Source organism: Onychomys torridus, chromosome 6 (assembly GCF_903995425.1).
Source record: "Onychomys torridus chromosome 6, mOncTor1.1, whole genome shotgun sequence".
Taxonomy (NCBI): Eukaryota; Metazoa; Chordata; class Mammalia; order Rodentia; family Cricetidae; genus Onychomys; species Onychomys torridus.
In genome coordinates, this window is record NC_050448.1 from 116,933,750 (window position 1) to 116,957,117 (window position 23,368).

General features: G+C 37.4%; 1 protein-coding gene across 9 annotated transcripts in view; it reads right to left on the reverse strand.

The window, feature by feature from the left end:
* Bmpr1b (bone morphogenetic protein receptor type 1B) overlaps positions 1-23,368 on the reverse strand; it is a 237,793-nt gene that overhangs the window by 37,414 nt on the left and 177,011 nt on the right. For 7 of the 9 annotated variants that reach the window (XM_036190529.1, XM_036190525.1, XM_036190526.1 and 4 more), the window contains one exon: positions 10,511-10,670. In XM_036190529.1, coding sequence (XP_036046422.1) covers positions 10,511-10,653 — 143 coding nt within the window. In that variant the 5' untranslated portion in view covers positions 10,654-10,670. Of the gene's footprint in view, positions 1-10,510; positions 10,671-23,368 lie in introns of those variants that run through there. The other 2 variants (XM_036190533.1, XM_036190532.1) reach the window with 1 other exon arrangement.

Below are 23,368 nucleotides of genomic sequence, written 5' to 3' on the forward strand. Positions count from 1 at the left end.
AAAAAGTTACTGATTTTTTTTTTTTAAGACTACAAACTGTTGAGGACATCTCAATATTTGAATCTATGAAAATGGATGCACCAATCATTACAAACTTATGTGAAATATAAATCTAATTAATCTTATCAATAAATACCAGGAGTCAGATATCAGGGTAAAAACCTGAAAGATTAGAGAAGCAGGGAAGCAGTCAATAGTGACTTCTTACCTCTGTTCCTCCACCCAAAAGATCTCGTCTCAGCCCTGCCTTACCACTTCCTGTCCCTCTCTCTACAGACCTCCAAACCTCTATCTAGTGGCTAGTTCTGCCCCGACTCCATTTGTCAGAAGATGATCAAAATGTCACACAACATATATAGTTTCCCCGTCACTTAGAAACTCAGGGGACAGAAGGATCAATATGTCTGTGTGTCATTGATTACCATTCAAAAGCATTTACACTCTTACAAACTTATCACCTCTCCAGACAGACAACCTGAGGAAAATAGTACTATCCTCATCCTTTATGTAAGGAGACTAAGGGTGTGTGTGTGTGTGTGAGAGAGAGAGAGAGAGAGAGAGAGAGAGAGAGGGAGAGAGAGAGAGAGAGAGAGAGAGAGAGAGAGAGAGAGAGAGAGAGAGAGAGAGAGAGAGAGAGAGAGAGAGAGAGAGAGAGAGAGAGAGAGAAGAGAGAAGAGAGAGAGAAGAGGAGAGGAGAGGAGAAGAGAGGAGAGGAGGCTGGAAGAGGGGCTGGCTCTCTCACTGGGCACAGTGCAGTATACCCATCTAAGGCATGGTGTTGAGTGGGTCAGCCACTCCTGACAGTGAAGGCAGTGAAGGTTGAGAACTTTGCACTCTGCTTTGGGCTGGGGGCACAGTTATGCACAGTAGCAAACACTGTTGGACATGGATAAGAATGCACAATAGAAAGAAAGGTTTTGATATAACTAAAAGTTAATGTTTCCTTAGATAAAAATAACATTCAATTGTTCAATGATATGTAATTTTCTTATCAATAATTAGAAGAAAATAATATCCCAAGTTTACATATGGGGGAATTGACTTGATTAGAAAATACGACTACTTAAGGTTGAATAGAAATAGTTACATCAGACTTTGAATGGAAGTCCTCTTACTTCACTTCCACTTATTATCTGCTATCCTGGGACTAAACTAAAAATAGTAACTGGTTTATACAGGACTGCATGCAAACTGCTATATTCTTTTCATAAACCAGCAGTTATATTGTGGATTCTCAATATAAGTCACAAGCTGCCATCTGTGTCCTTAGAAATAAAGTATGAAGCCACATCTCCCATCCTCTTCTCATCCATATGCATGTGCAGTGTCCAAGACAAATATGACAATGGAGTTCTAAAAGGTCATGGGAACAAAGCTGTGAGAACAGTATTAGCCATGATTTGTAGGTCTGTCTACTCGAATTAGTGATAGCAGCATCCTGCCATGCATTAGCCCTTCAGTTATCATCAACATCCTTACAATTGTTTACTTAGTTTCTAAGTCTCAAGTGATCCAACATGTCTCAGTTTATAAAAACTAGAACGGCAGAGTTGAAACATACTAATGAATGGCTAGGAAGGGCCAGTGATAAATCTGTGTTAGACTAAGGTCAAATGCATGAATATTGTTGTTGAAGAAAAACTGCCTCTGAACAGTCCATGCTCAAATTCTTTGGGGCTTCTTAGTCAACTCACTGAAACCTCAGTGGGAGTGTAAAACACACAAGACTGAAGGCAATAAATAAGATAGACCTTCACTCCAAACAATGTGAGTAAATACTACTCTTGTGAGTTTTTGATGTTTTTTTTTCTATTTATTCAGACTATTGATGTAAAGTAGTTCTCATTTTTAATTCCTAGGCAGTAGAGTAGTCAATATAATACATTATATCTGAGATGCTTTAATGTATTGCTCAAAATCAAAGTGTATAGAAATGAGTATCAAGGTAATTCATAAGAACAAAAACAAAAGAAAATACAAGGGAAGGAGAAAGGAAGGAAGGGAGAGAGGGAGGGAGGGAGAGAGAGAGAGAGAGAAAGAGAGAGAGGTTAAGAAAAAGAGAGGGGGAATAAATTTGTTGGCAACTCAAATACAAACACTAGGGAGAGTAAATTAAGCTTTAAAAATATACAAATCCATTTGCAGACCTGAGAGCAAGACACACAAAGAAGGGAGGCTAACAACATGGTTCGGCAATTAAGAGCAAATTGTTTCTCTTCCAGAAGACCTGAGTCCAATTCCTAGCATGCACATGGTAGCTAACAACATCTGTGACTTCAGTTCCAAATATCAAGAACCCTCTTCTTGCTTCTCCAGGAATTGTATGTAGGTGTGGTACTTATACACACAAGCAGGTCAAATATCCACACACATAAAATAAAAATAAATCTAATACATATGTGTGTGTATGTACATATTAGGGGTAGAAGAAGATAAAGGTATCCTGGAGAAAAGGATCACTATACCATAAGCCATAAATTCATGTAGAAATCAAATATATGGAGACTAAGAAAGGAAGAGAGAGCCATTTCAATGTTTATCATCTGCAACACAGCAAATGTAATTTATAAACAACACAGCAAATGTAATTTCTAGACTTATCAACGTTACACTGGAGTTTCTGTCTAGCACAGGGCATTCACTGGAAACAGGTAGAACAAGTCCAGAGGCCTAAGCACCACTTGAGAGGTTTTAACTCTGTAGCAAGCTCAGATGGAAACAAACAGATCTTGAGAGTGGAAGATGGCCGACTCTGCCCACCACCAAGATGTCCATTAGGTGTCATAAAGAATAATTCCCCCTATCAGTTATTTTTTAATATTCTGCTGCCTAGGTACTCAAGGCTGTCATCATTCCTATAATGGACGAAGTGATAAGATTGAAAAATCATAAAGGAAGTCAAAGTAAAAATATTTTTAAGAAGTGAAATGCAGAGATGAATGTAGGATGAATCGTCTAGCTACAGAAATGATTTTGAATGAGAAGGGCGGTGGCACAGGGTCAATTAATAGAATTGTCAATTAATGTGCTGACCTTCTGTGTCACAGACAGAGAAGAGCCAGTGACAAATGGACTCAAAATATCATTCATGGATTCTGGTATTCCTGTAGTTCCTCAATAAAACTGCAAAACACTTGGCAAGTTAAAGGTTACATGAGGTCAAAGTAGTGACACCATGTGTTGCAATCCTTGGATAGATAGGTCTTCAGGTGTGTGTCTCTTTAAATGTACACAGTATTCCAAAAGGAATGTTTGAAACATCTAGAGGGTGGGAAGGAGTCACTGCTTTAGATTTTCAGTGTCACCTAGTGAACTCATACTAGCAAGAAGTGGTACCCCTGCTTTGGTAGTCTGAGGAAATTAGTAACCCTTTGCTGGTATGCATGTAGGAACTGCAGAGATTTTTAACTCCTCTCATTTCTGTCCTAAATGGGTTCAGAACAATCCCCTGGAACCCAGTTCCCCCATGAATTATTGTTGAGGGAGAGAAAGCAATTTTATAAGTCATCTAAAATGACGGCAACAATACCTTATTTACAGTGAGGGAAATAGGGGTAGCAAGATAGCCCAGCAGTTTATGAGCTTGTGCCTCCAAGAATTAACAGTTTTCCTCACTGATCAGTACACAGCCCTGCATATTTTCAAAGCTGTACCAAATTCTCAAATCCTTGAATTTCCTTTGAGTTTAAATTTCAATCAGAATCCATTGTAAAGGACTGACTGACTGAGAACACCCTGTCTTTGAAAATACTTATTTCACATTCAAGGGAACAAAGTAAGTTTTCAAAATTTCCAGCACAGGTAATCTTATGGTACACAAGGTTTGTGCAGCTGCTGTTTGATCCTGTAGATGCTTCTCAGGTGGCCAAAGCCACACGCAGCTTTGTTCAAGGCAGCTCCTTTCTTTGTGGATCTTGCTCTAGCATCAGGGACCAAAGGAGGCAGCATGAGGAGAGGCAGTCTTGGTTTGAGGAGCACATGGATTACACAGACTCTGACTCTACAGGAAAGAAATTCATCAGCTTCAGGCAGCAGGGTTAGAAATCAGAAGCTGCCTGGTGTTCTCAGCTGACTGAGCAAGAGCAAGGAATGAGGAGCAGTGGCAGTTTCCAAAGGTACAGATTCCTAAGGGTTTTACTGGTCCCCTCCCCAGCCTCTGAGATAAGTTGATTCCCACAGTTAGAAGGAATGCAGTAATATTACTGTCCCCTTCTTTGTCTTTTCCTGTGAGTGGGGGGGGGGGGGGGCACGGTATGAAGTTAACAGATGACAAAGTCCCAGTAGGAGTGCTGCCTTTGATTCTGTCCTCAAGAACAATATCTCTATATATACAGCATCCTTCTCTAGCACTGACATTGATGATTTAGGGATTGGCTTATTGTTCTATGAAGCACACATTTTTAACACTGTCCCAATTGTACATTCACTAAGTATCTCACTACCCTGTTCGGACCCTATAATCTCTAAGAGCGCTTTAAAGGGACTCCTCTCTCCCATCTTTGAACTGGTCATCTGTACATTAATATTGTTGTCTGAGAGATATGACATTTTCCTTCTCTGCTCTGAAATCTTCCTTCAGTGGATAATCTGAAGAAGTCCAATTCAGTTTCAATTAAACTGGACAACAAATTAGTCCCATTCAGTCTTATTTCTGATGATGAGATGTACAAAAATAGTTATTCCTTATAAAATTCTTGATCATTGACTTGGAAATATCAGAGTAATGACTAAATCACAGGTTCTGGGGAAGGAGTCAACATTCTCGTAACAATAATTGAAATCATCACCTCCTACTAGAAAAGATAAACTCAGCAAACCTCAGTTTTTAGTTGGACCACCAACACTGGAAATATTGGATGGCTCTAGTGACATTTAGTATGGATATTAGCTTTGCTATCACTCCTATGCTTCAAGACATACAGTTAGCTAGCATTCGGGAGGCAGAAGTAGGCGGATCTCTGAAAGTTCAAGGCCAGCCTGACCCATAAGGAGTTCCAATCAGAAACCAATCATTTAAATGGGGAAGTATTAAAAATCATCTCTGAAAGAAAAATCAGTAATAGCTATTACAAATGGATTAAAGGAACTAGAGGATGGTCATGAGACAGGAACAAAAAAGTGACTATCAAAGACCATATCTAAGAAGAAGGGATTTAAAAACCTGATGAAAGTATATATAGAAAAACCATAAGTGAATCTGAGACATTTGCTAAAATGGGAAAATGACACAGAGCATGACATAGTGAAAACCACCTAAGAACTGTGTCAGACTCTGCAATTCTCAAGGCTAAAGTAATGGTCTGCAGTCCCACCAACAAAATCAAGAAGCAGGACTCCAAAGCAACATGACATCTGGAAGCACATTTAGAAGACAGACATTACCTTAAAGGAGAAGTCTCAACGGCTTTGCCCCCAACCTGTGATTACAGCTACAAACACTGTACTCATACTAATGTTATAATCAGTCATGATTCTTTTTTCTTTTCTTGCTATACTGGCCAGGCTGATCTTGAGTTTGCAACCATCCCCCTACATTTATTTATGTAGTACTGGGATCAAAGGTGTTCACCACACATATGGCTCAATAACTATCTATACATACTAACTACATCCTCTAGCATGAATGTCATAAGCAATAGAAGTGACATGAACTTTGGTAGGAGACACATCCCTACCTTTGACCTTGTTGTCTGGTAAAACAATCAAGAGTACTGAAGAATTTAAAAACCGCTAAATCCCACCTATGTTTTATGACAGCCTGTGAGATTTCGCAATGGTGGTTAAGTATGAAGCATTCTTAGTTCTTGTCTCCCTTTTGAATTGCTTTCTCCAGGGTGGTGGAAGTGATGCTGAATAAGAAACCTGCTTGAGACATTCAGCTTGATGGAGTGTGGTGGTATTGTGTTCTCCGAAATATTGTTCACGTTAATAAACTTATCTGGGGTCAGAGACAGAACAGCCACAATATTAAACATGAGGATAGGCAGTGATAGCACATGCCTTTAATCCTAGCATTCCAGAGACAGAAATCCCTCTGGATCTCTGTGAGTTCAAGGCCACGTTAGAAACAGGCAGGCATGGTGACACATGCCTTTAATCCCAAGAAGTGAGCCTTTAATCGCAGGGAGTGATGACAGAAAGTAGAAAGATATGTAAGGTGTGAAGACAAGAAACTAGAAGCATTTGGCTGGTTAAACATTTTGGCTGGTTAAGCATTTTTGCTGGTTAAGTTTTTAGGCTTTGAACAGCAGTTCAGCTGAGAGCCATTCAGATATACGGACTCAGAGGCTTCCAGTCTGAGGGAACAGGATCAGCTGAGGAACTGGCAAGGTGAGGATGCTGTGGCCTGTTTTGTCTCTCTGATCTTCCAGCATTCACCCCAATACCTGGCTCCAGGTTTGATTTCATTAATAAGACTCTTTAAGATTCATGCTACAATGGAGGGAGGGAATTTTGCCTGGTACAAAGTGTGGTGATATCTTATTTGTACAGGCCAATAAAGCTTATCTGGGGAACAAAGGAAAAAGCCAGCTATTATATTAAACATAGAGTTCAGGCAGTGGTAGCATACACCTTTAATCCTAGCATTTAGGAAGCAGAGATCCATCAGGATATCTGTGAGTTCAAGGCCACACTGGAAAGAGAGCCAGACATGGTGACACATGCCTTTAATCCCAGCACTAGTTAATCATAGAGGTCTAGAGGTCTGTACAGATAGACAGGAAGTGATAGAGCTGTTCAGAAAGAGGAAGTAATGTAGCTGGGCAGAGAGAGGAAGTAAGATTGCAGGGCACAGAGAGGTATATAGGCATGAATATACAGGAAGTAGCTCTCTCTCTGGAAGCTGAGGAGTTAGTGAGGTGAGGTTGGCTGTGGCTTGTTCTATTTCTCTGATCTCTCAGTTTTCTCCCCCATATCTGGCTCTGGTTTTTTTTTTTTTATTAGTAAAAACATTTAGCAATTCATCATACAACAAAGCCTTAAGGTACACAACATATAACAGATTTTACCTAACTCATTAGATACTTAAAGCTGCTTTGCTTACGAGTCCAAAAGTCAGGACAGTAAACTGTTCCCTGCAGGTCTATGAAGAGATTAAAGCAAAAATGGAAACTTGTATAGCAACTTGATATGATAAATCCATGTCTGTTGAAACTTACTAAAAAATTAAAAAGGACAAATAATTTACAAGCTTTTAAATGAATGGTTTTAATAATTAATCTTGAGTGTACTTTAGGCAAGTACTCATGCATAACTTTGTGTGTCCGGGGTGGGGTATCTTTTAACAGAAAGGGCTTGAGAAATATTGCTTTGGAGGGAAAGAGTAGAGTATGGCCACATAGAACTGAGACAAAGTCATGTGCTTCTTCTTAGCCTTAGACAAAGAACAAAGGCAATCCCTGTGATCCACACATGAGAAACTTCAACTGGACTCAGCTCCTCACTAACAAAATGAGTATCATACTCAAGAGGGAATGTCTTCAGAGGACCCAACAGGGTTGGCTGCTGACCAAGAATTCATAACTTGGAATCTTGGCCAAATTTTTAACATATCATCAAACTGAGTAAGGATAACTTAACCTTGCAGAACTTCACATTTCTTACCTGGAAATAAACAGGAAATACTGCGTTCTTCACAAGAATTTTGTGATGACTTAGATAGGTGAAAGTAAACATAGGATCATTCAGTAAATACTAGTTTTCTGTTGACTTCTACACGTCAACACATCAATGCTGACTGCAATGGTATATTCACATTTGTTTGAGAGATTCTGTCATTATTGTTATGGAGTTTATTTCTGTTTTCCTTTGCTATAATAAATCAAAAGTTGACAATCACATAATTAAAATCCCATATCAATCTGTTATTCATTTCTTCTACCTTAAATATCTCTACCTTGCTCTGATTGTTATAAGTTCTGATTTCCACTGCCAGTCCCTGTCACATTTGACTTCTAATTGCATTTAATGTAGTTGACCTAACTATCTCCCTCTCTAGCCTTAGTTTCCATGACTCTTATTTCTGTTTTTCCCCTAGGACATTCTTATTGACCCAGCTATTCAGTGTCTCATCCGCCCTGCTCTAGTAGACCACGTTCCATTACTGGCCCTCGTCCATAAATAAGCATGGCTTCCCTTTGAACCAGAGCTTCATTCTACTACTTAATCTGGTTAATGAACGATCAGAACACAGGAGGCAGAGGCTTCAGGAAGTTGTTCTTTTACACACATAATAGAAAGTATGTCCTGTATGTCCTGCTTTGCTGCTGTCCCGAAAGAAAGAACAGATGTATGGCAAGCCTGAATCTACCAATCACCCTCAAGTCAAGGTCACCCAACCCAGCAAAGCACAGCACCTCTAAGTGAAAAACAAATATTTCATTTGTAAGCCTCTCTGTTTTTAAGGCAGTGTGTTCCCTAGCCAACACTGGTCACTGCTCTATTTTGTTTTTCTTTTAGAGTTTTAGAATATTTACATATTCTTAATATGATATCTTGGGAATGGGACTTATATCCAACAATGACATTTATTTATATCTTATGTGTCTTATATAAACATAGCAGGGACATATTTTAAACAATATTTTTAGTGTGCCTTCATTCTGGCTGTGAAGAATGAAGTCAGGTGAAGAAATTTCCACTAGTAGCATCATGATTGTGCTTTGGGAACATTTTAAATATGTAATTTTTGGACTAGGGATACTAGTACAATAACATGTATTAGATTCCCTATCATGATAAACATTATAAAAGCTCGCCACAACAGTGAAAGCATTCAACTCAGTTTGATATGTCCTCCTTTCTGATGACGGTCTAAGAAGTTACCCAGATATTCTTGCTGGACTCCAACTTTTGGAGTCCATGGCCATTCCTAATGCATGCACACTCTGCTTCTCTGACACTGTCATTCCCAGGAGTCATGATGTATGGGTAGCTGAGCCTTTTCTCTCTTGTCTTACTTTGGTCTCAAGAGGCTATGGCTGTTTACATACTCTTCCCTTAGTCTAGAAGACAAACAGATATCCTAGCCAGCAAAATGGATACAACTGCATAAAGATGAGTACAAAGAAAGATGCTTTACATTATTTGAAACTGAATTCTTCTTTTATAAAAATTCCGGCAGGCTGCAGAAGCATGAAGTAGGAATTTAGCTGACTATGACAAAGCTATACCTGGAAGAAGCCCAGGGCATTTCCAGAGGATAAACCCAAGGTTTAAGGAGTCTTGGTGATATTGGCTTTGGAATATTAGTCGTTTCCTGCTATGAATTGTAGCTTTTCCATCCCTACAACAGTATGTTTAATCATTCATTGGGCACAATTTCCCCTATACAATTAGAGTATTTGGATATACATTGCCTAACTGCTAAAAGCAGTCACACAGCCAGACCCTAATTTCAGGTCTTTCTGTAATTACCATCATTAGCAATGCCTAGTTAGGGACCTCTCTGGAGGAAAGCATTTTATCTGAGATATTTCTCAACTCCAAGGACAGACAACAGACAAACATTCCAGACCACCTGCTACTCTCCTGATATAAGGTAAATACTCATATGGAGACAACTGCCAAGGTCAGGCAGATGTTAGGTACAAGGAGTTGTTTCTTGTGCAAATTAAGCTTAACCCTTCTTTCTCTCATAGCCTTATTGGTAACTCTAGACTTCCCCCTTTAACAATTAACTCAGAACAAAAAGGCTTTCATATTTACCAGGTACATCAAGCTGTGATGCAGGCTTCCTACCTACAGAGCAGACTTGCCCCGCCCGAGCAGAAAGCAGAGAATTGCAGATTGTATGTGTATTTATACTAGACTGGGGAGAGAGGAGGTAACGAAGATGGAAGGAACTTACGTAGAACAATGAGAGGACCAGAGAGGAAGGTACAGGGAAGAGCTTAATATGAGAACAGAATTGAAGCTGTGTAGAGAGAGAAATGACTCAGAAGAATAAAGTGAATGGACTAAAGAGTTTCGTGTATGAGGATTTACTAGAGAATCCCTCAGATTAATTAATCTGCTGCTGGTGGTGCCTCTTCTGGAACTCAGGGAGATATCTGGACCCCAGTAGTCTTTGTTAAAACATGTTTTCCAATTTCCAATTTCATAGTTGTAGTACTATAACGATGTGTCTCCTAACATCTGTTGGATTCACATAAACTTTATCACAAAACTGTATTCCAGAGTAGTTTATTAATCTGCTAGTGCAAAATATGAACAGCATCAGTATGATGGGTAGTTAAGACAAGATCAGCATATTTACATGAAATCTATGTTATGTGAATATGGAAAGGCACAATAGTTTTTGTTCATTGGTAAGGAGCCTGAGATCTGTGTTCTGCTTATGTTTAGGTAAAAGGGATGTCTCAAATACCATTTCAGGGTAAAATAAGATTAGATATTTCTCTAAATACAGCACCATCCTTCAGATCATATTCTTGGAAACATTAATGTATGTTTAAAATGATATGTGACCATTTGTGAAAGTGAAGTTTGAACTATTTCTATCACCAACCTGCAGATATTGTTGACTGAGTCTTCGGGACAGTGGTGGTGGCATTTACAACGAAGGACTTTGGGGCGAGGAGTAGGAGCTGTACCTTCACCATCCTCTTTCTTGGTGCCCACATTTAATTTTCCTGAGCTTCGTAAGAGCATGTTATCAATGGACTTCTCTGTAAAAGAATAAACAGTGAGGATGAGCACAGGCTTCCAGCCTTCTGTCCAAGAAATGAAAAGACATTAAGTTAAAATGAAAGTATTTGTAACAAAGTTTCAAATAAAAGACAGATATTTTGATGTTTTCATAAGAGTCTATTTATATTTCATAGGATATCTACTTATGTCTCATAGAGAGTAATAAATAAAAATAATACTTTCAGAATACAATTTTATCCATTAAATTAGAATAATTGTATTTAGTTGAGTAAAAAGATTTCAATGAAACAGTACTGCAGAGATTGTTCTTAATTATTAATATTAATATTAAGGATGAATAATGTCAGTCTCATTTTTAGATAATAAACTCAAATCTTGAATTTTAACTAATTAATCTGCACACAGTCAAATAATGTAGCCAGCATTTAAAATCCAGATTGTCTGAAACCTTGCACTATTTTTTTATATCACAAGGTTGATCTGAGGCATATCATTGTATTAAATTGCTTTCTCTAGTTGGAATAAAACACTGACCAAAATAAACTTGGAGAGGAAAGGGATAAATTCACCTTATAACTCTAGGAATCGCAACCTGGAAGCAGAAACTCAAACAGTATCTATGGAGCAATGATGGTTTCTGCTTTCTTCCTCTGGCCTGTTTAGCTACTTTTTTTTTTCCACAGCCCAGGCCCACCTGCACAGGGACAGAAACTTCCACAGTGGTCCAGTACCTCTTACATCAATTATCAATTAAGAATATGTTCCACAGACATGTTCACAGGACAAGCTGAAGTAGACAATTCCACAATTTAGGTTCTCTCTTTCCTAGTGACAGTTTGTGCCAAGTTAACAAAAACTAACCAGTGCACTTGTCCACATTTAATATGCAAAGCATGTACAGAAAATAAAAAAAAAATCAGAAACCACATATCTCAAACCACATATCTCAAACCACATATCTCAAACCATATATCTCCTCTCTGTCAGCTTTTACATATGAAAGTGCTTACATTATTACAGAGACTCTTCTACCATGTCTGATGAGATACACAATCTACACAGGAATGATCTCTTAGGGGCAGATTTTCTGGGTTTAATAGCAGGTATTCCTATCTTCCATGTAGTTGCCTTGGATAACTTCATAATACTCTGCAACATGTTTTATTATTCTTAAAATCATGATTATAAATACCTGTATCTTATCTCAAGGGACTGGTGTATGTATGTCTCATGAAAAGAGCATGCATTAGTTAGTATCTGCTCTGCTTCAGGCACTGTGATCAGAGCTCTTACATACCATGTCACTGAGGAAATGATCTTCTTACCATGTCCAATTAGAAAAGTACCCTCAAACCACATCTGTGTGGACTGTAATTGTACCACATTTCAACAAAATACTGAATTATAGATTGTTCGGTTAAAAAAAAACTAATGTTACATATCAAAAACAATAAATGTAATATGGCAACATATTATACAGAGTACATTTGTTGTATTTTTTTATGCATGAGTTGAATCAGAAAATGGGGAATTTAGGAAAAATATCTGTGATAACCTTCTTATATTTTACACTAATTAGTCAAATTTTAGTGAATAATCTGTGTAAAAATCATTAAATCATGTCAAAGCAGGTGGTCTGGGAAGATGGCTGAGTCATCAAAGTGCGTGAGCACCTAAATTTGATCCCAAGCACCTATATTAAAAAGGTGGTCACTAGTGTGCCTATTATCTTGGTGAGGGGGCGACAGAGTTAGGAAGACTCCCAGGGCTTGCTGGCCAGCGCTTACTTAATCCACCCATATACTAGATTTCAGCATGTCCACACTCTTCTGTATGATAGAGGACTTGCCTGCAAGCTGAATTCTGAAGTACAGTGAAATTAAACAGTTTCTCTTAACACCTCGTCTTGCAAGCCATTTGCTAAGAGTCTATTTACACAAGAATGTGGATACCTGTTTAAAACAGTCCATGTAGCTATGACCACATATCACCCTGTCCTAGTAAATTCATTCTTTGTAAATCTGGCTTAAATGATATTAACTTGATGACCTAAGTTGCCTCTAGGGACAACATGATGAAAAAGAGGATGCAAAAATATTACTTCCTGCTTCCTCCCATAGCAGACCCTTTTTCTTAAAAATTTAAAAACAAAACAATAAATATTCATTTATTATGCAGATGCCCTCCAGTCTAGTAACCACCCTCTCCCACTGCTGAAGGAGACTGGGAGCATAAATCCTGTGCTTACAGTACTAAACATTTTCTTTTCCTTTTCTCCCCTATAAGTCAGGTACTTAAAAAACAAAGCACAAAGAGGGCAGGAGTACTAGTTCCAATATACAGTGGACACTGAATCCTTCCTGTCCTCTTTCCCCACCAGGATTTGCCTAATTCACTGGGGAATTTAAGCAGGTCAAGAGCAAAGCCAACGGTAAAGAAAGAGCAAAACAGCTCTCCTCCCCTTTATCCCATAGAGAAGGAAGGATATTAGTGAAAACTCATATCTGGAAGCTTCCAGTCAGTTCTTTCAGTATGCCATACTCCCATGCATGAGTCACGAGTTCAGGGCCAGGAGGTATCTGAGGAGAACCTCAAACATTGAGGACGAAGACAAAACAAATACACAGAAAAAAACAACTAGGAAGAAGCAGATTCATGTATAAAGGCAAGGAACTATAAAAACAACTGTTATCAATACTCTTAGCTTGTTTAAAAACACATACAAAAGAGCATGGTTGTGAAAGGGGCATCATAAGTGAGGAGCTCCAAATATATGACTCCATTGATGAAAATCTCAGAAGATCAGCTCAAACGTAAGTATGAGAAAAGCTATACAAAGAGACATACACAGCAAAGAAAAGGCTCAGGGATGATGTGGATATTGTCATGAGAAAATGAACACAGGAGACTTGAGAAAACAGTGGATCATCAAATCAGTAAATCATGTACTGGATATCATGAGCTTCAGTTTGAAAATACATGAGTATAAGAATAAGACTCATAGCGCTGGAGGGATGGCTCAGGGGTTCAGAATGCTTGCTGTTTTACATAAGACCCTGGTTCAATTCACAGTGCCTACATGGTAGCTAACACCCAATTGTAGGAATATATTGGTACATGCATATATATAAATGTAGATAAAACACTCTTACACATGAAATATATTTTTTAAAATGTAGCATGAATCTTAAAAGTTCTATTAATAAAATCAAACCCAGGGCCAGGTATTAGGGTGAGTGATGGAAGATCAGAGAAGCAAGCAGAACAAGCCACAGCCACCTCACCTTGCCAATTCTTCATCTGATCCTGTTTCCTCAGACCGGAAGCCTCTGAGTCCTCATCCAGAAGGAATCTCAGCTGAACTGCTGCTCAAAAGCCTAAAAGTTTAACTAGGCTCTAGTTCCTGGTCCTTACACCTTATATACCTTTCTGCTTTCTGACATCACTTCCTGAGATTAAAGGTGTGAGTCACCATGCCTGGCTGTTTCCAGTGTGGCTTTGAACTCACAGAGATCCAGATGGATCTCTGCCTCCCAAGTGATAGGATTAAAGGCATGTGTACCACCATTTTCTGACCTCTATATCTAGTGGCTGTTCTGTCTCTGACCCCAGATAAGTTTATTAGGGTGCACAATATTTTGGGAACACAATTATCACCACAAAAGTACAGACCCTGTACTAGTTAAGAGTTTCTATTGCTGATGATTAAAAGGCATTGGGGGGGGGGGGTCAGGGGGAAGTATTTCATCTTTCAGTTAAGTTTATAACTCTATCCAGAGAAGTCAGAACAGGAACTTGGAAGCAGAAACTGATGCAGAGTCCACAAAGGAATGCTGCTTCCTGGCTTGTTCCTCATGACATGCTCAGCCTGCTTTCTTATAACACCCAGGACTACTCACCCAGGGATGGCATAAGGACAGGCAGAAAAAATTAAGGATTTTGAGGGGCAGTATAGAAACCTAATACAGAAGAAGTTTCCTACAAAATATATACATATATGAAGGTGATATAAATGAGAACATCCAGTAATGGGAGAGATCAAGCCCCAACTGGCCATCTCTTGTCACCAAGTGAAGCTTCCAGTGCTGGGACTGGGGTACATCTAAGTGACTTGTTGGCTAAAGGGGTCCCATGGGAATCCTCAAAGGACCCATGTGGTTGCATGACTAGAGATTGCTCTCCACAAACTGACAGGAAGGCCACACTGCTGAGGACAATACCCACAAAAAATTCAGAGAACATGGAGAAGTTGAGGTGGTGTCTACCTAAAGCCTACAACCCCTACATGCTCCTGTTCTTGAATTATTTGGATGCAAACAGAAAATTTGATGATATAAAATTATTCCTTCAGAGATAATCTGCAGCAAATCAGAAATTTTATATATTTCAAGTGTATGTACATAATGATGTGAGGCCATCCATGTCTCCCACATACTTGTTTTAATGCAGTATAAAGATAACTTTTGTTTTAAATAGTGTTTTCAAGTTCTTTCTCTCCAGTAGCAATGACATGTATGCATCTTTTCATTCCTTCTTTTAAAAATTCCCTCAATATCACGAAATTAAGTTTGTACCAGTAGCTCCTGCCTTTGGGCTTTCCATAATGGAAAAGACCATTGTATCCTTTCTCTCCACCTTCACTCCCACAATCTACACACATGCTCAAATATGAGTAGAAATATCAATTCCCATACTGTCTCATGTTTCTATCACATATTCACTTTCAAACTTTCAATCAGCACAAATGGAAAATGCATGAGTCAGTCTGTTAATAGGCCATCATGAAGATCTCTGTCTCATGGTCTTGTGACCTGACTTTAATGAGGTATTACATCTCATCTTTCTAACTTACATTATGGGGAATGCCTTAACTTCCCTGAAGTTTGCAATGGCTTATTCCTTTATTTAGACCTAATGTCGATTGACTAGCTCTTCCAATAGATTGTTTTGAGAAAGGTGCATAGAAATCACTTTATTGATGCCTTGAATATTACACAACCTTTTAATGCCTTCACGTTTGATTTATATTTTGCCCACATGTTGATCTTTGCATTTTGTATACTTTTCACCCAAAATTTGTACCATTCTTTTTATTCATATTTCCATTTTTATTGTTTTATTTTTATTATGTATACACTCATATATCTGTACACATATATACAAATGAGAAAGAACTTAAAAATACTATTTAAAATATAAGAATCTCTACACTGTATTAAAACAAGTATATGGGAGACATGATGGCCTCACATCATTATATAAATATACTTGAAATGTATAAAATATCTTACTTGTTGAAGATTATCTCTGAAGGAATAATTTTATGTCATGAAATTTTCTGTTTGCATCCAAATGGGCTATAACATCTGTTTCTACATCTGAACATACCTATGGAGTACCAAATCAGAACTGATAATAGTTAAGAAGTATTTAAATGAATTTGCAAATTGCTTTTCTGTTCAAAAGAGGAAAGAATTTGTTTCACATCTTGATATGGAATGAGAAACACCAATGAAAATCAAACCAAAAACTTCATATTCAAGATCATGTTTCCTCGCCCATCTTCACTTCTGGGAGTCACTGTTGAGACACTGCAAATGCCTTCTTGGCAGTGACACTAAGTGCACTAATGTTTTGTTTGTTTGTTTGTTTTTGTTTTCTGTTTTGTTTTTGGAGCTGAGGATTGAACCCAGGGCCTTGTGCTTGCTAGGCAAACACTCTACCACTGAGCTAAATCCTCAACCCCCACTAATGTTTTAATACCATGCTTTGCTTCATTTTTTCTTTCTTTTCTTTCAAGATAATGCCTCATTATATAGCCCAAGCTAGCCTTGAATTCACTCTGTAGACAAAATTGTCTTTAGCTTGTAAAACTCCTCACTCAGCCTCCTGAGTTCAGAGACTACAGGCATGGGCCAGCCATTCCCAGTTAGTGACAACACTTTTGTGTGCTTATGTGCATGTTCTCCAAAATTTTTGGAAAATAAACATACTGAATTCTATCCTGTTGATTATCAACAATCTATTTGTTTCAGGTCAAACATTCCTGAAAACCCCAAATCTAAAACCTCTTCAAACCCCAAATCTTTTCAATGTTTAAATGCTTTCACATAATTCAATATCTATAAACTTTCATGTAAAATTATTTTAAAATATTTCATAAATTTATTGTCAGGCATTTGCACAGTGTGCATATGAAGCAAAAGTTAATTATACATTTAGACCTAGGTGCCACTCCAAAGGTATCTTGTTATACAGAAGCAAATATTCCAGAATTAAAGAAAAAAAAAGAAAGAAAGAAAGACCCTTAGACCTCACACAATTCTGTCCTTGAGTACCTTGTATAATAAAAACTCAGCGTGTAGTATTTTACAAACAGTCTTAGGTTAACTACTTCAGTTTACTAAGGACAAATATACAAGTCTAGTAACTCCAAGCACCCTTTTTGATCAAAAGTTGGCTTGGAAACACTGGAAAAATCAAGTAAAAGTTAGCCCTCACATAAAGATGATGAAGAAAAATTATTGCTTTTAATATTTATGCTGACAGAATGCAGGCTATTTTTAAACAGAAAGACATTCATAAGACCAAGAGATATATCACTATCACTAGCTCATAATAGAGATAATAAATACTTCTTAGCAGTCAAGCATTCTGAGCAAACATACAAGGCAGTTTTTACACAATGTGAACCAAGTAAACCAAAGAAGTGAGATGAGAAAATGACTCCTTCTAATTAGATTTACCAATAAACAAATGGTAAACTGACAATCTGACCGAACCGGGGAGAAGTTTTTGTTTCTGTCAAAATCATGAGGGCAAGGAAGTCATTTATACATAAGTATGTAGCTGCTATTTATTATTCTCTATATAGTTAATTCTCACGGACTGAAAATCATTATATCACAGTTCATAGTCACCAGAAAAGAAAGGACAAACTGAGTATAAACCAGAAAGCAATACTGATAATCTGCTTGGAAGAGTGCAGATACAGTGTGTAAAGGAAGCATCAATACAATGAACAGACTGCTAGACCCCTCACATGCTAAGTGTGGCCAAGAAAGGGTGCGGGGCCTCTGAACAGCCATCCACAGCGGTGCAGAATGGTCAGTTAGAAACTGCCTGGCTCTAACATTATAATTGTGGGAAGGGGTTTATAGAAGGGTTAGTTCCATATTGATCATATTACACTAAACTCAAGCAAAATCCAGTCTCACAGATTGAAGACAGGCATTTGGGGCCATAAACAAAACAGTATATATCAGCTAATTCTTGAAAAGGGCAATTGATTAGGTGCATATTCAAAGAATAATCATTATATTTAAAATGTAAACATTTTGTTAGCAATGGTAATAATACTGAAATAAGAAACACAGGATTAAATATATGAATATTCAGATGAACACAATAGGAATAATGAAAACACATCCCAAATATCAGATGTTTCATTAAAAGAACATCTCAGCACTCATTAGTTACCTGTAGTTCTCTGACTAGGGGTTCAAATCTGTGAAATTCTCCCTCCTACATCAGAATGTCTGCTATCCTTGTTCAGGTCTTGAAATGCTGACTGACTTCACTATTCTACAAGGTCTGCACTAGAGGGCAGGCAGGAGCAAGAAGAGAAGTGGAAATCAAAAGTTTGGGTAAAGGAGTAAATGGAAGAAAAAGTTAAAGGACTGAATCATTGGAATTTGAAAATAATCCTTCTCATTTCCATTCATATATTTAATGATAATGATGTCAATAAATTTCCATTTTCTTTTGAGTCAGCGATTTAAATACCTGTTTATTTTTTCGAATGGTTATTTGTCTAAAATTCAGGAAAATGACAAAATGGAATTTTGGTTCCAAAATGATGAGGAAAATTGAATGATGGAAAAATCTAGAAGCTTTCTTCTAAAGACCCAGAGTCAAATGGGAAGATGTTGGTTCCTGGGATGCTGTCAAGTGACAGATGTGGTTACTGACCAATGGAGCCTGACAAGTGGGATCACCCCTCTCAGCAACCTCCTTAACTAATTGGCCTTAGTGACTAACTGAGCCTCTTTGAAGAATGTAGCAAATGGCAGTATTCATTGGCTAGAGCTTAAAGGGATGTGCTGGCATTATAAAATAGGGCTATTATCATTAAGTACCTGTGCACATCCCTATTCCTTGACAATAGTGGCTTTCCTCATAAGTGCATACCCACATTACCACACCACTCAGGTTGTGTTGGATTATTTATCACTTAAAAACCCCAATACAACTGAAAAAAAAATAAAGCTCTGGTCACTATTTTGTGATGTCAGATTATAATTTAAGTAAATCATAAAAAGATTAAATATTCAATCAATGTCAACCTCCATTTGCACTTACTTGTTTTGCATGTAACCAATGCAGAATTATGACCCCAAGTTAGCATAGAAGGTGCAAAAGAACGTAAAGGTATTTTAGCATCCCTCTTATGAAGTTTAAACAGTAGCCAGGACTTTCTCTGGGCTTTACAGTGCTCTAAAATTTACAGAAATTCAATCAAAATGTTGATTTCAATAAATCATTATGCAAAATATTTCAGAACATAAATTAGTTATAAGCATTTTGATAAAATCTTCAACACAATGAGGAAAAGAGACAGCCAGGAAGCCACCATGATGTTTACAGACATTAAACATCATGCTGACTCCATATGTATGCAGTAGCACAATTACTAAGATAAAATGCTTTACTTGTCTCTGTATTTTAAAATATTTAATATGTCAACTCAGGTCAACAGTGTTGGAAAAGAAACTGAACCATGGCCTCTCTGACGATCATGCCAAGGAATTAGCTAGATCTGGGTGAATTTCCATCCAGGAGCTGTGGTTCTGCATGTTTCCATCAGTGCTCTGCTTCTCAGAATTCTAAGGCTATCAAGGTGGATGTTCGACCTGCCACTGTACCAGGTCTTACACTGTAGTGCTGCCAAAAATGCCCAGGACATCTTCATATATAACACCAGTTTGAATAGGTTACACACACACACACACACACACACACACAGTATAACAATGAGCCAGAAAAATAAGATGCTTGCCTGCCTTACACCAGATATATATTTTCTCCATACAAACAAACCCCCAAGAAAGTATTTAAGATCTTTAAGTTCTAATCCTTAATTGGATAATTCCTAAAGGACACCTTAGTTACAGTGCATATTGACCAAAAAATGGAAATATATTAATAATTCACATATCTAAACAAATATATCATAAAACTGGTACATGTATGTATATAGATAAACTAATAGTTAACTATTAACTATAATCATTACCAGTGCATTCAGCAGTTTATTTACGATGAAATAAAATTAGAATATTCAAAGTGCATGATAGAGTCTCAAGAAAACTCTGTAAACTAAACAGCTTAGAATCTGAATGGCTATGCATAAAGCTTTGTTGTTTTTTGTTTTTTACTTACATATTATACCTTATAGAAAATTTTTCTAGAAACCAAACCAATAGTGGTGTAAATTACTAAAAAACACTTGCTTTTGTTTTTCCAAAGGTATACATTTTCTTATTAAGATAAATTATAACCATTTAGATAAAAAATTGATTATTAGTTTTTCAAAACCTTTATTTGCGATAATATCTAAGTCATTATATTCATGCTACTAAACTTTGTCTTTTAGAACCTCATTTGAAGGCAGCTGGGAATGTAGCTCAGTTGGTAGAGGACTTGTCTGGCATTGATGAAAGCCTAGCATCAGATATGAATGGTCACTGTAGCCGATGCCTATAATCCCAGCCCTCAGGAGGTAGGGGCAAGAGAAGGAGGTGTGAGGTGTTCAAGGTCAGTCTTGGCTGTATAGGGGGAGGTGGGGGAGAAAGAATGAGAGACATGTAAGAATGTAATTCTGACGTTTATATTCTATAAATTGAGAGTTGAATGCCATACCGGTAAAAAGAAGTTAGAATGTCAAAAGCATAAATAAATGATGCCAAAAGGATGTTACATAGCCATAACAGTTGACTTTAAATACTTTGGATAATGCGAGGCTAATGGTAGTGTCAGGCCATATCTCAATATGAAAGTTGAGATAATGTATGTATATTCAACTGTCATAAAGTAGAATAAGCTATACACTGCCAGGGCAGAGCAGTTAAACTGTTCTCTCTTATCATTTGGATTTTGTCCATCAGATTTTTGAGTTCTCTGAAATGTTCCATTCTACCTTCTATGCCAAGAAAGAAAAAGTTCAAAACAGTGTGTGTGTGTGTGTGTGTGTGTGTGTGTGTGTGTGTGTGTGTGTGTGTGTGTGTGTTCATGCATGGGCATGTGCCAGGACTGCCTTTGTGGATCTTGTTTACATTTCTTGGAGAAGGATGCAAGAAGCTGTGAGATAGAAAACTTCTCTCTCTACTCACTTTCGATTTCTGTATGCTTGATACATGGTTGCCAAGTTTCCTGGGCTGAGAGACATGAAAAGGAAGCACAGAATTACTAGGGTTCCCACTAAAAAGCCCAACACCGTGGGTACCACTAATCCTGCACCTGTGAAGTGTTATTCAGCAGTCAAGAAATGTGTCTCCATCTGTGGTTGCCTAATGCAGCTCAGCTGTCTCCCTCAGTCCTCCCTTTGATTATGAGCTGGCCAGGAAGATTACTCCAGTCAGGCATTGAGCTATGTTCAGGATCCACAGCATATGACAGTGGAAAGGTAAAAAAGGAAAACTCATGAATAAAAAAAATAAAATAAAAATGAAAGAAAGAAAGACAATGACCACAGGATACTATTATGCCTCATTTTGCAGATTCCCAGATAGTTAAACGCTTTCTCTGGCTTTATGAAAGTCAGAAAATAATTTGAAATTTGTCATTTAAACATAGCTAGAGGGCCACAAGGTGTACCTTTATGGGTCCCTTCTGTAATTCTAACTAAACCTTTCATGCTGCTGGGAAAACTGAAGACCGAGCAATCGCCATTGTTTCTGTCTTTTGAAAAATCAAATGTAGTGTATCATTTGGTTTGATCCATTGGAGGTTTGGGGTATAAAAATTATATTTCAGATTTAATTACCCTACTGATATATAAAGGTGTGAGAAAGCCAGAATAAAATACTGTCAACATCCCAGGAATGCTAGAAAAGCCAAATCCATTCAGAAGGATCTATCATGCACAACCCATAACAAAGTACTACAGACGTGAAGAGATGAAGAAGAGATGGCCACTCACTTCACTCACAAAGCCTTAAGATCCAACTAGAAAGTGGTGTACCTGTCCCCAATTCTGTTATTTTTCTTTTGTCCTGGTTATATTCCCTCACACCAAAACTTTCATGGTATTCTTTTATATTCTGCACAGACGCCACAGCATGTTTCTGAGGATAATTTCTGTGCCATACTTAACAGCTTAAGACTTAGTCTAAAAACCATATATCTTTTCCTAATAGCAGAGGACTTAAAAAAATATTGTAGGAACAATAAAAGCCTGAAGAAAATTATATCAATTCCAAAATGTAAATAATATATATATATATATATATATATATATATATATATTTCTATATATACATATATATGTGTATATATATATATGTGTTTGTGTGTGTATATATATAATGAATTTTTTGTTATTTTGGGTTTGTTTAGAAACTAATTTTGCTGTCAGACATAACTTATTTTTATTGAGAAAAGATCTATGTGTCTACATAGCATGTTTATAGAAGAATGATAAGGTGGAAATTATTCCTGTGTCCCCAAGAACAGTCTTTGTCATCATCATCACTAGAGAAGTCTCAGTGGTTTTTTTTCTTACATGCAGATAGCACTATTAAAATACTGCATCAGAATTCCCAAGCAACTCTGAAGGAAGACACGTGATGCAAATGTTAGTTTTCTCCTTACTTTTCCCACATATCCATGCTGAATGTACAAAGTAAAATAAGAATAATGTTATGGATGTATAAGACTAGAATACATAGCTTGATAATTTCAGAGGGAAACAAAACACCAACTGTCCCCAATTATACCAAATTGGCTATTAAAGAGGTTCAAAAACTATGCCCACCACCACCACCTTGATTTGTGGGAAGAAGATTGCCAAGCAACAATTGTGCTGCCTTCTAAGCAGAAGCACTTAGGGATGATCTTAAGTGAAGTTATGTTATTATAAACATTATGCTATCTTAAATCTGTGTAAGGAACACACTGGGACGTTCTGGCCTGATGCTGCTCAAGCTGCCCTTCTTTTGATAAAAATAATTTTGGTTTTCAAAACATTTTCCAAAGTCATTTCATTTTTGTTTTGCTTTGCTTGACTGTGTAACCCTCAATGCCTCAGTGGTTTAGTCTTTGAAAGTCTCCCTGAATTTCTTTCCATTTCCTTTCTTCACATATTATTTTCTTTTTAGAGGCAAGACTTCACGTTGCAGTCTAAGCTGGCTTGAAACATACTGTGTAGTCAAGACTGACTCTAAAGCCAACAATCCTCCTGCTTCAGACTCTTTAAATGCTGGAATTATAGGAATGAGTTAACCATACATGGCTTTTATTAACTTTTTATTCAGTCCCCATACTTCCATTTATGTGAATAGTAGTCTCACACATCCTGCTCTAAATTAAAGACGTTTCCTTCCTTCTTTTCAAAATTATCAATATGTGGGTTATTATAATACCTAAACCACCCAAAAAACCAAAATGATTGACTGTGAGCTGAAAAATAATTGCCTTTCATAAACTTTTGTGTATT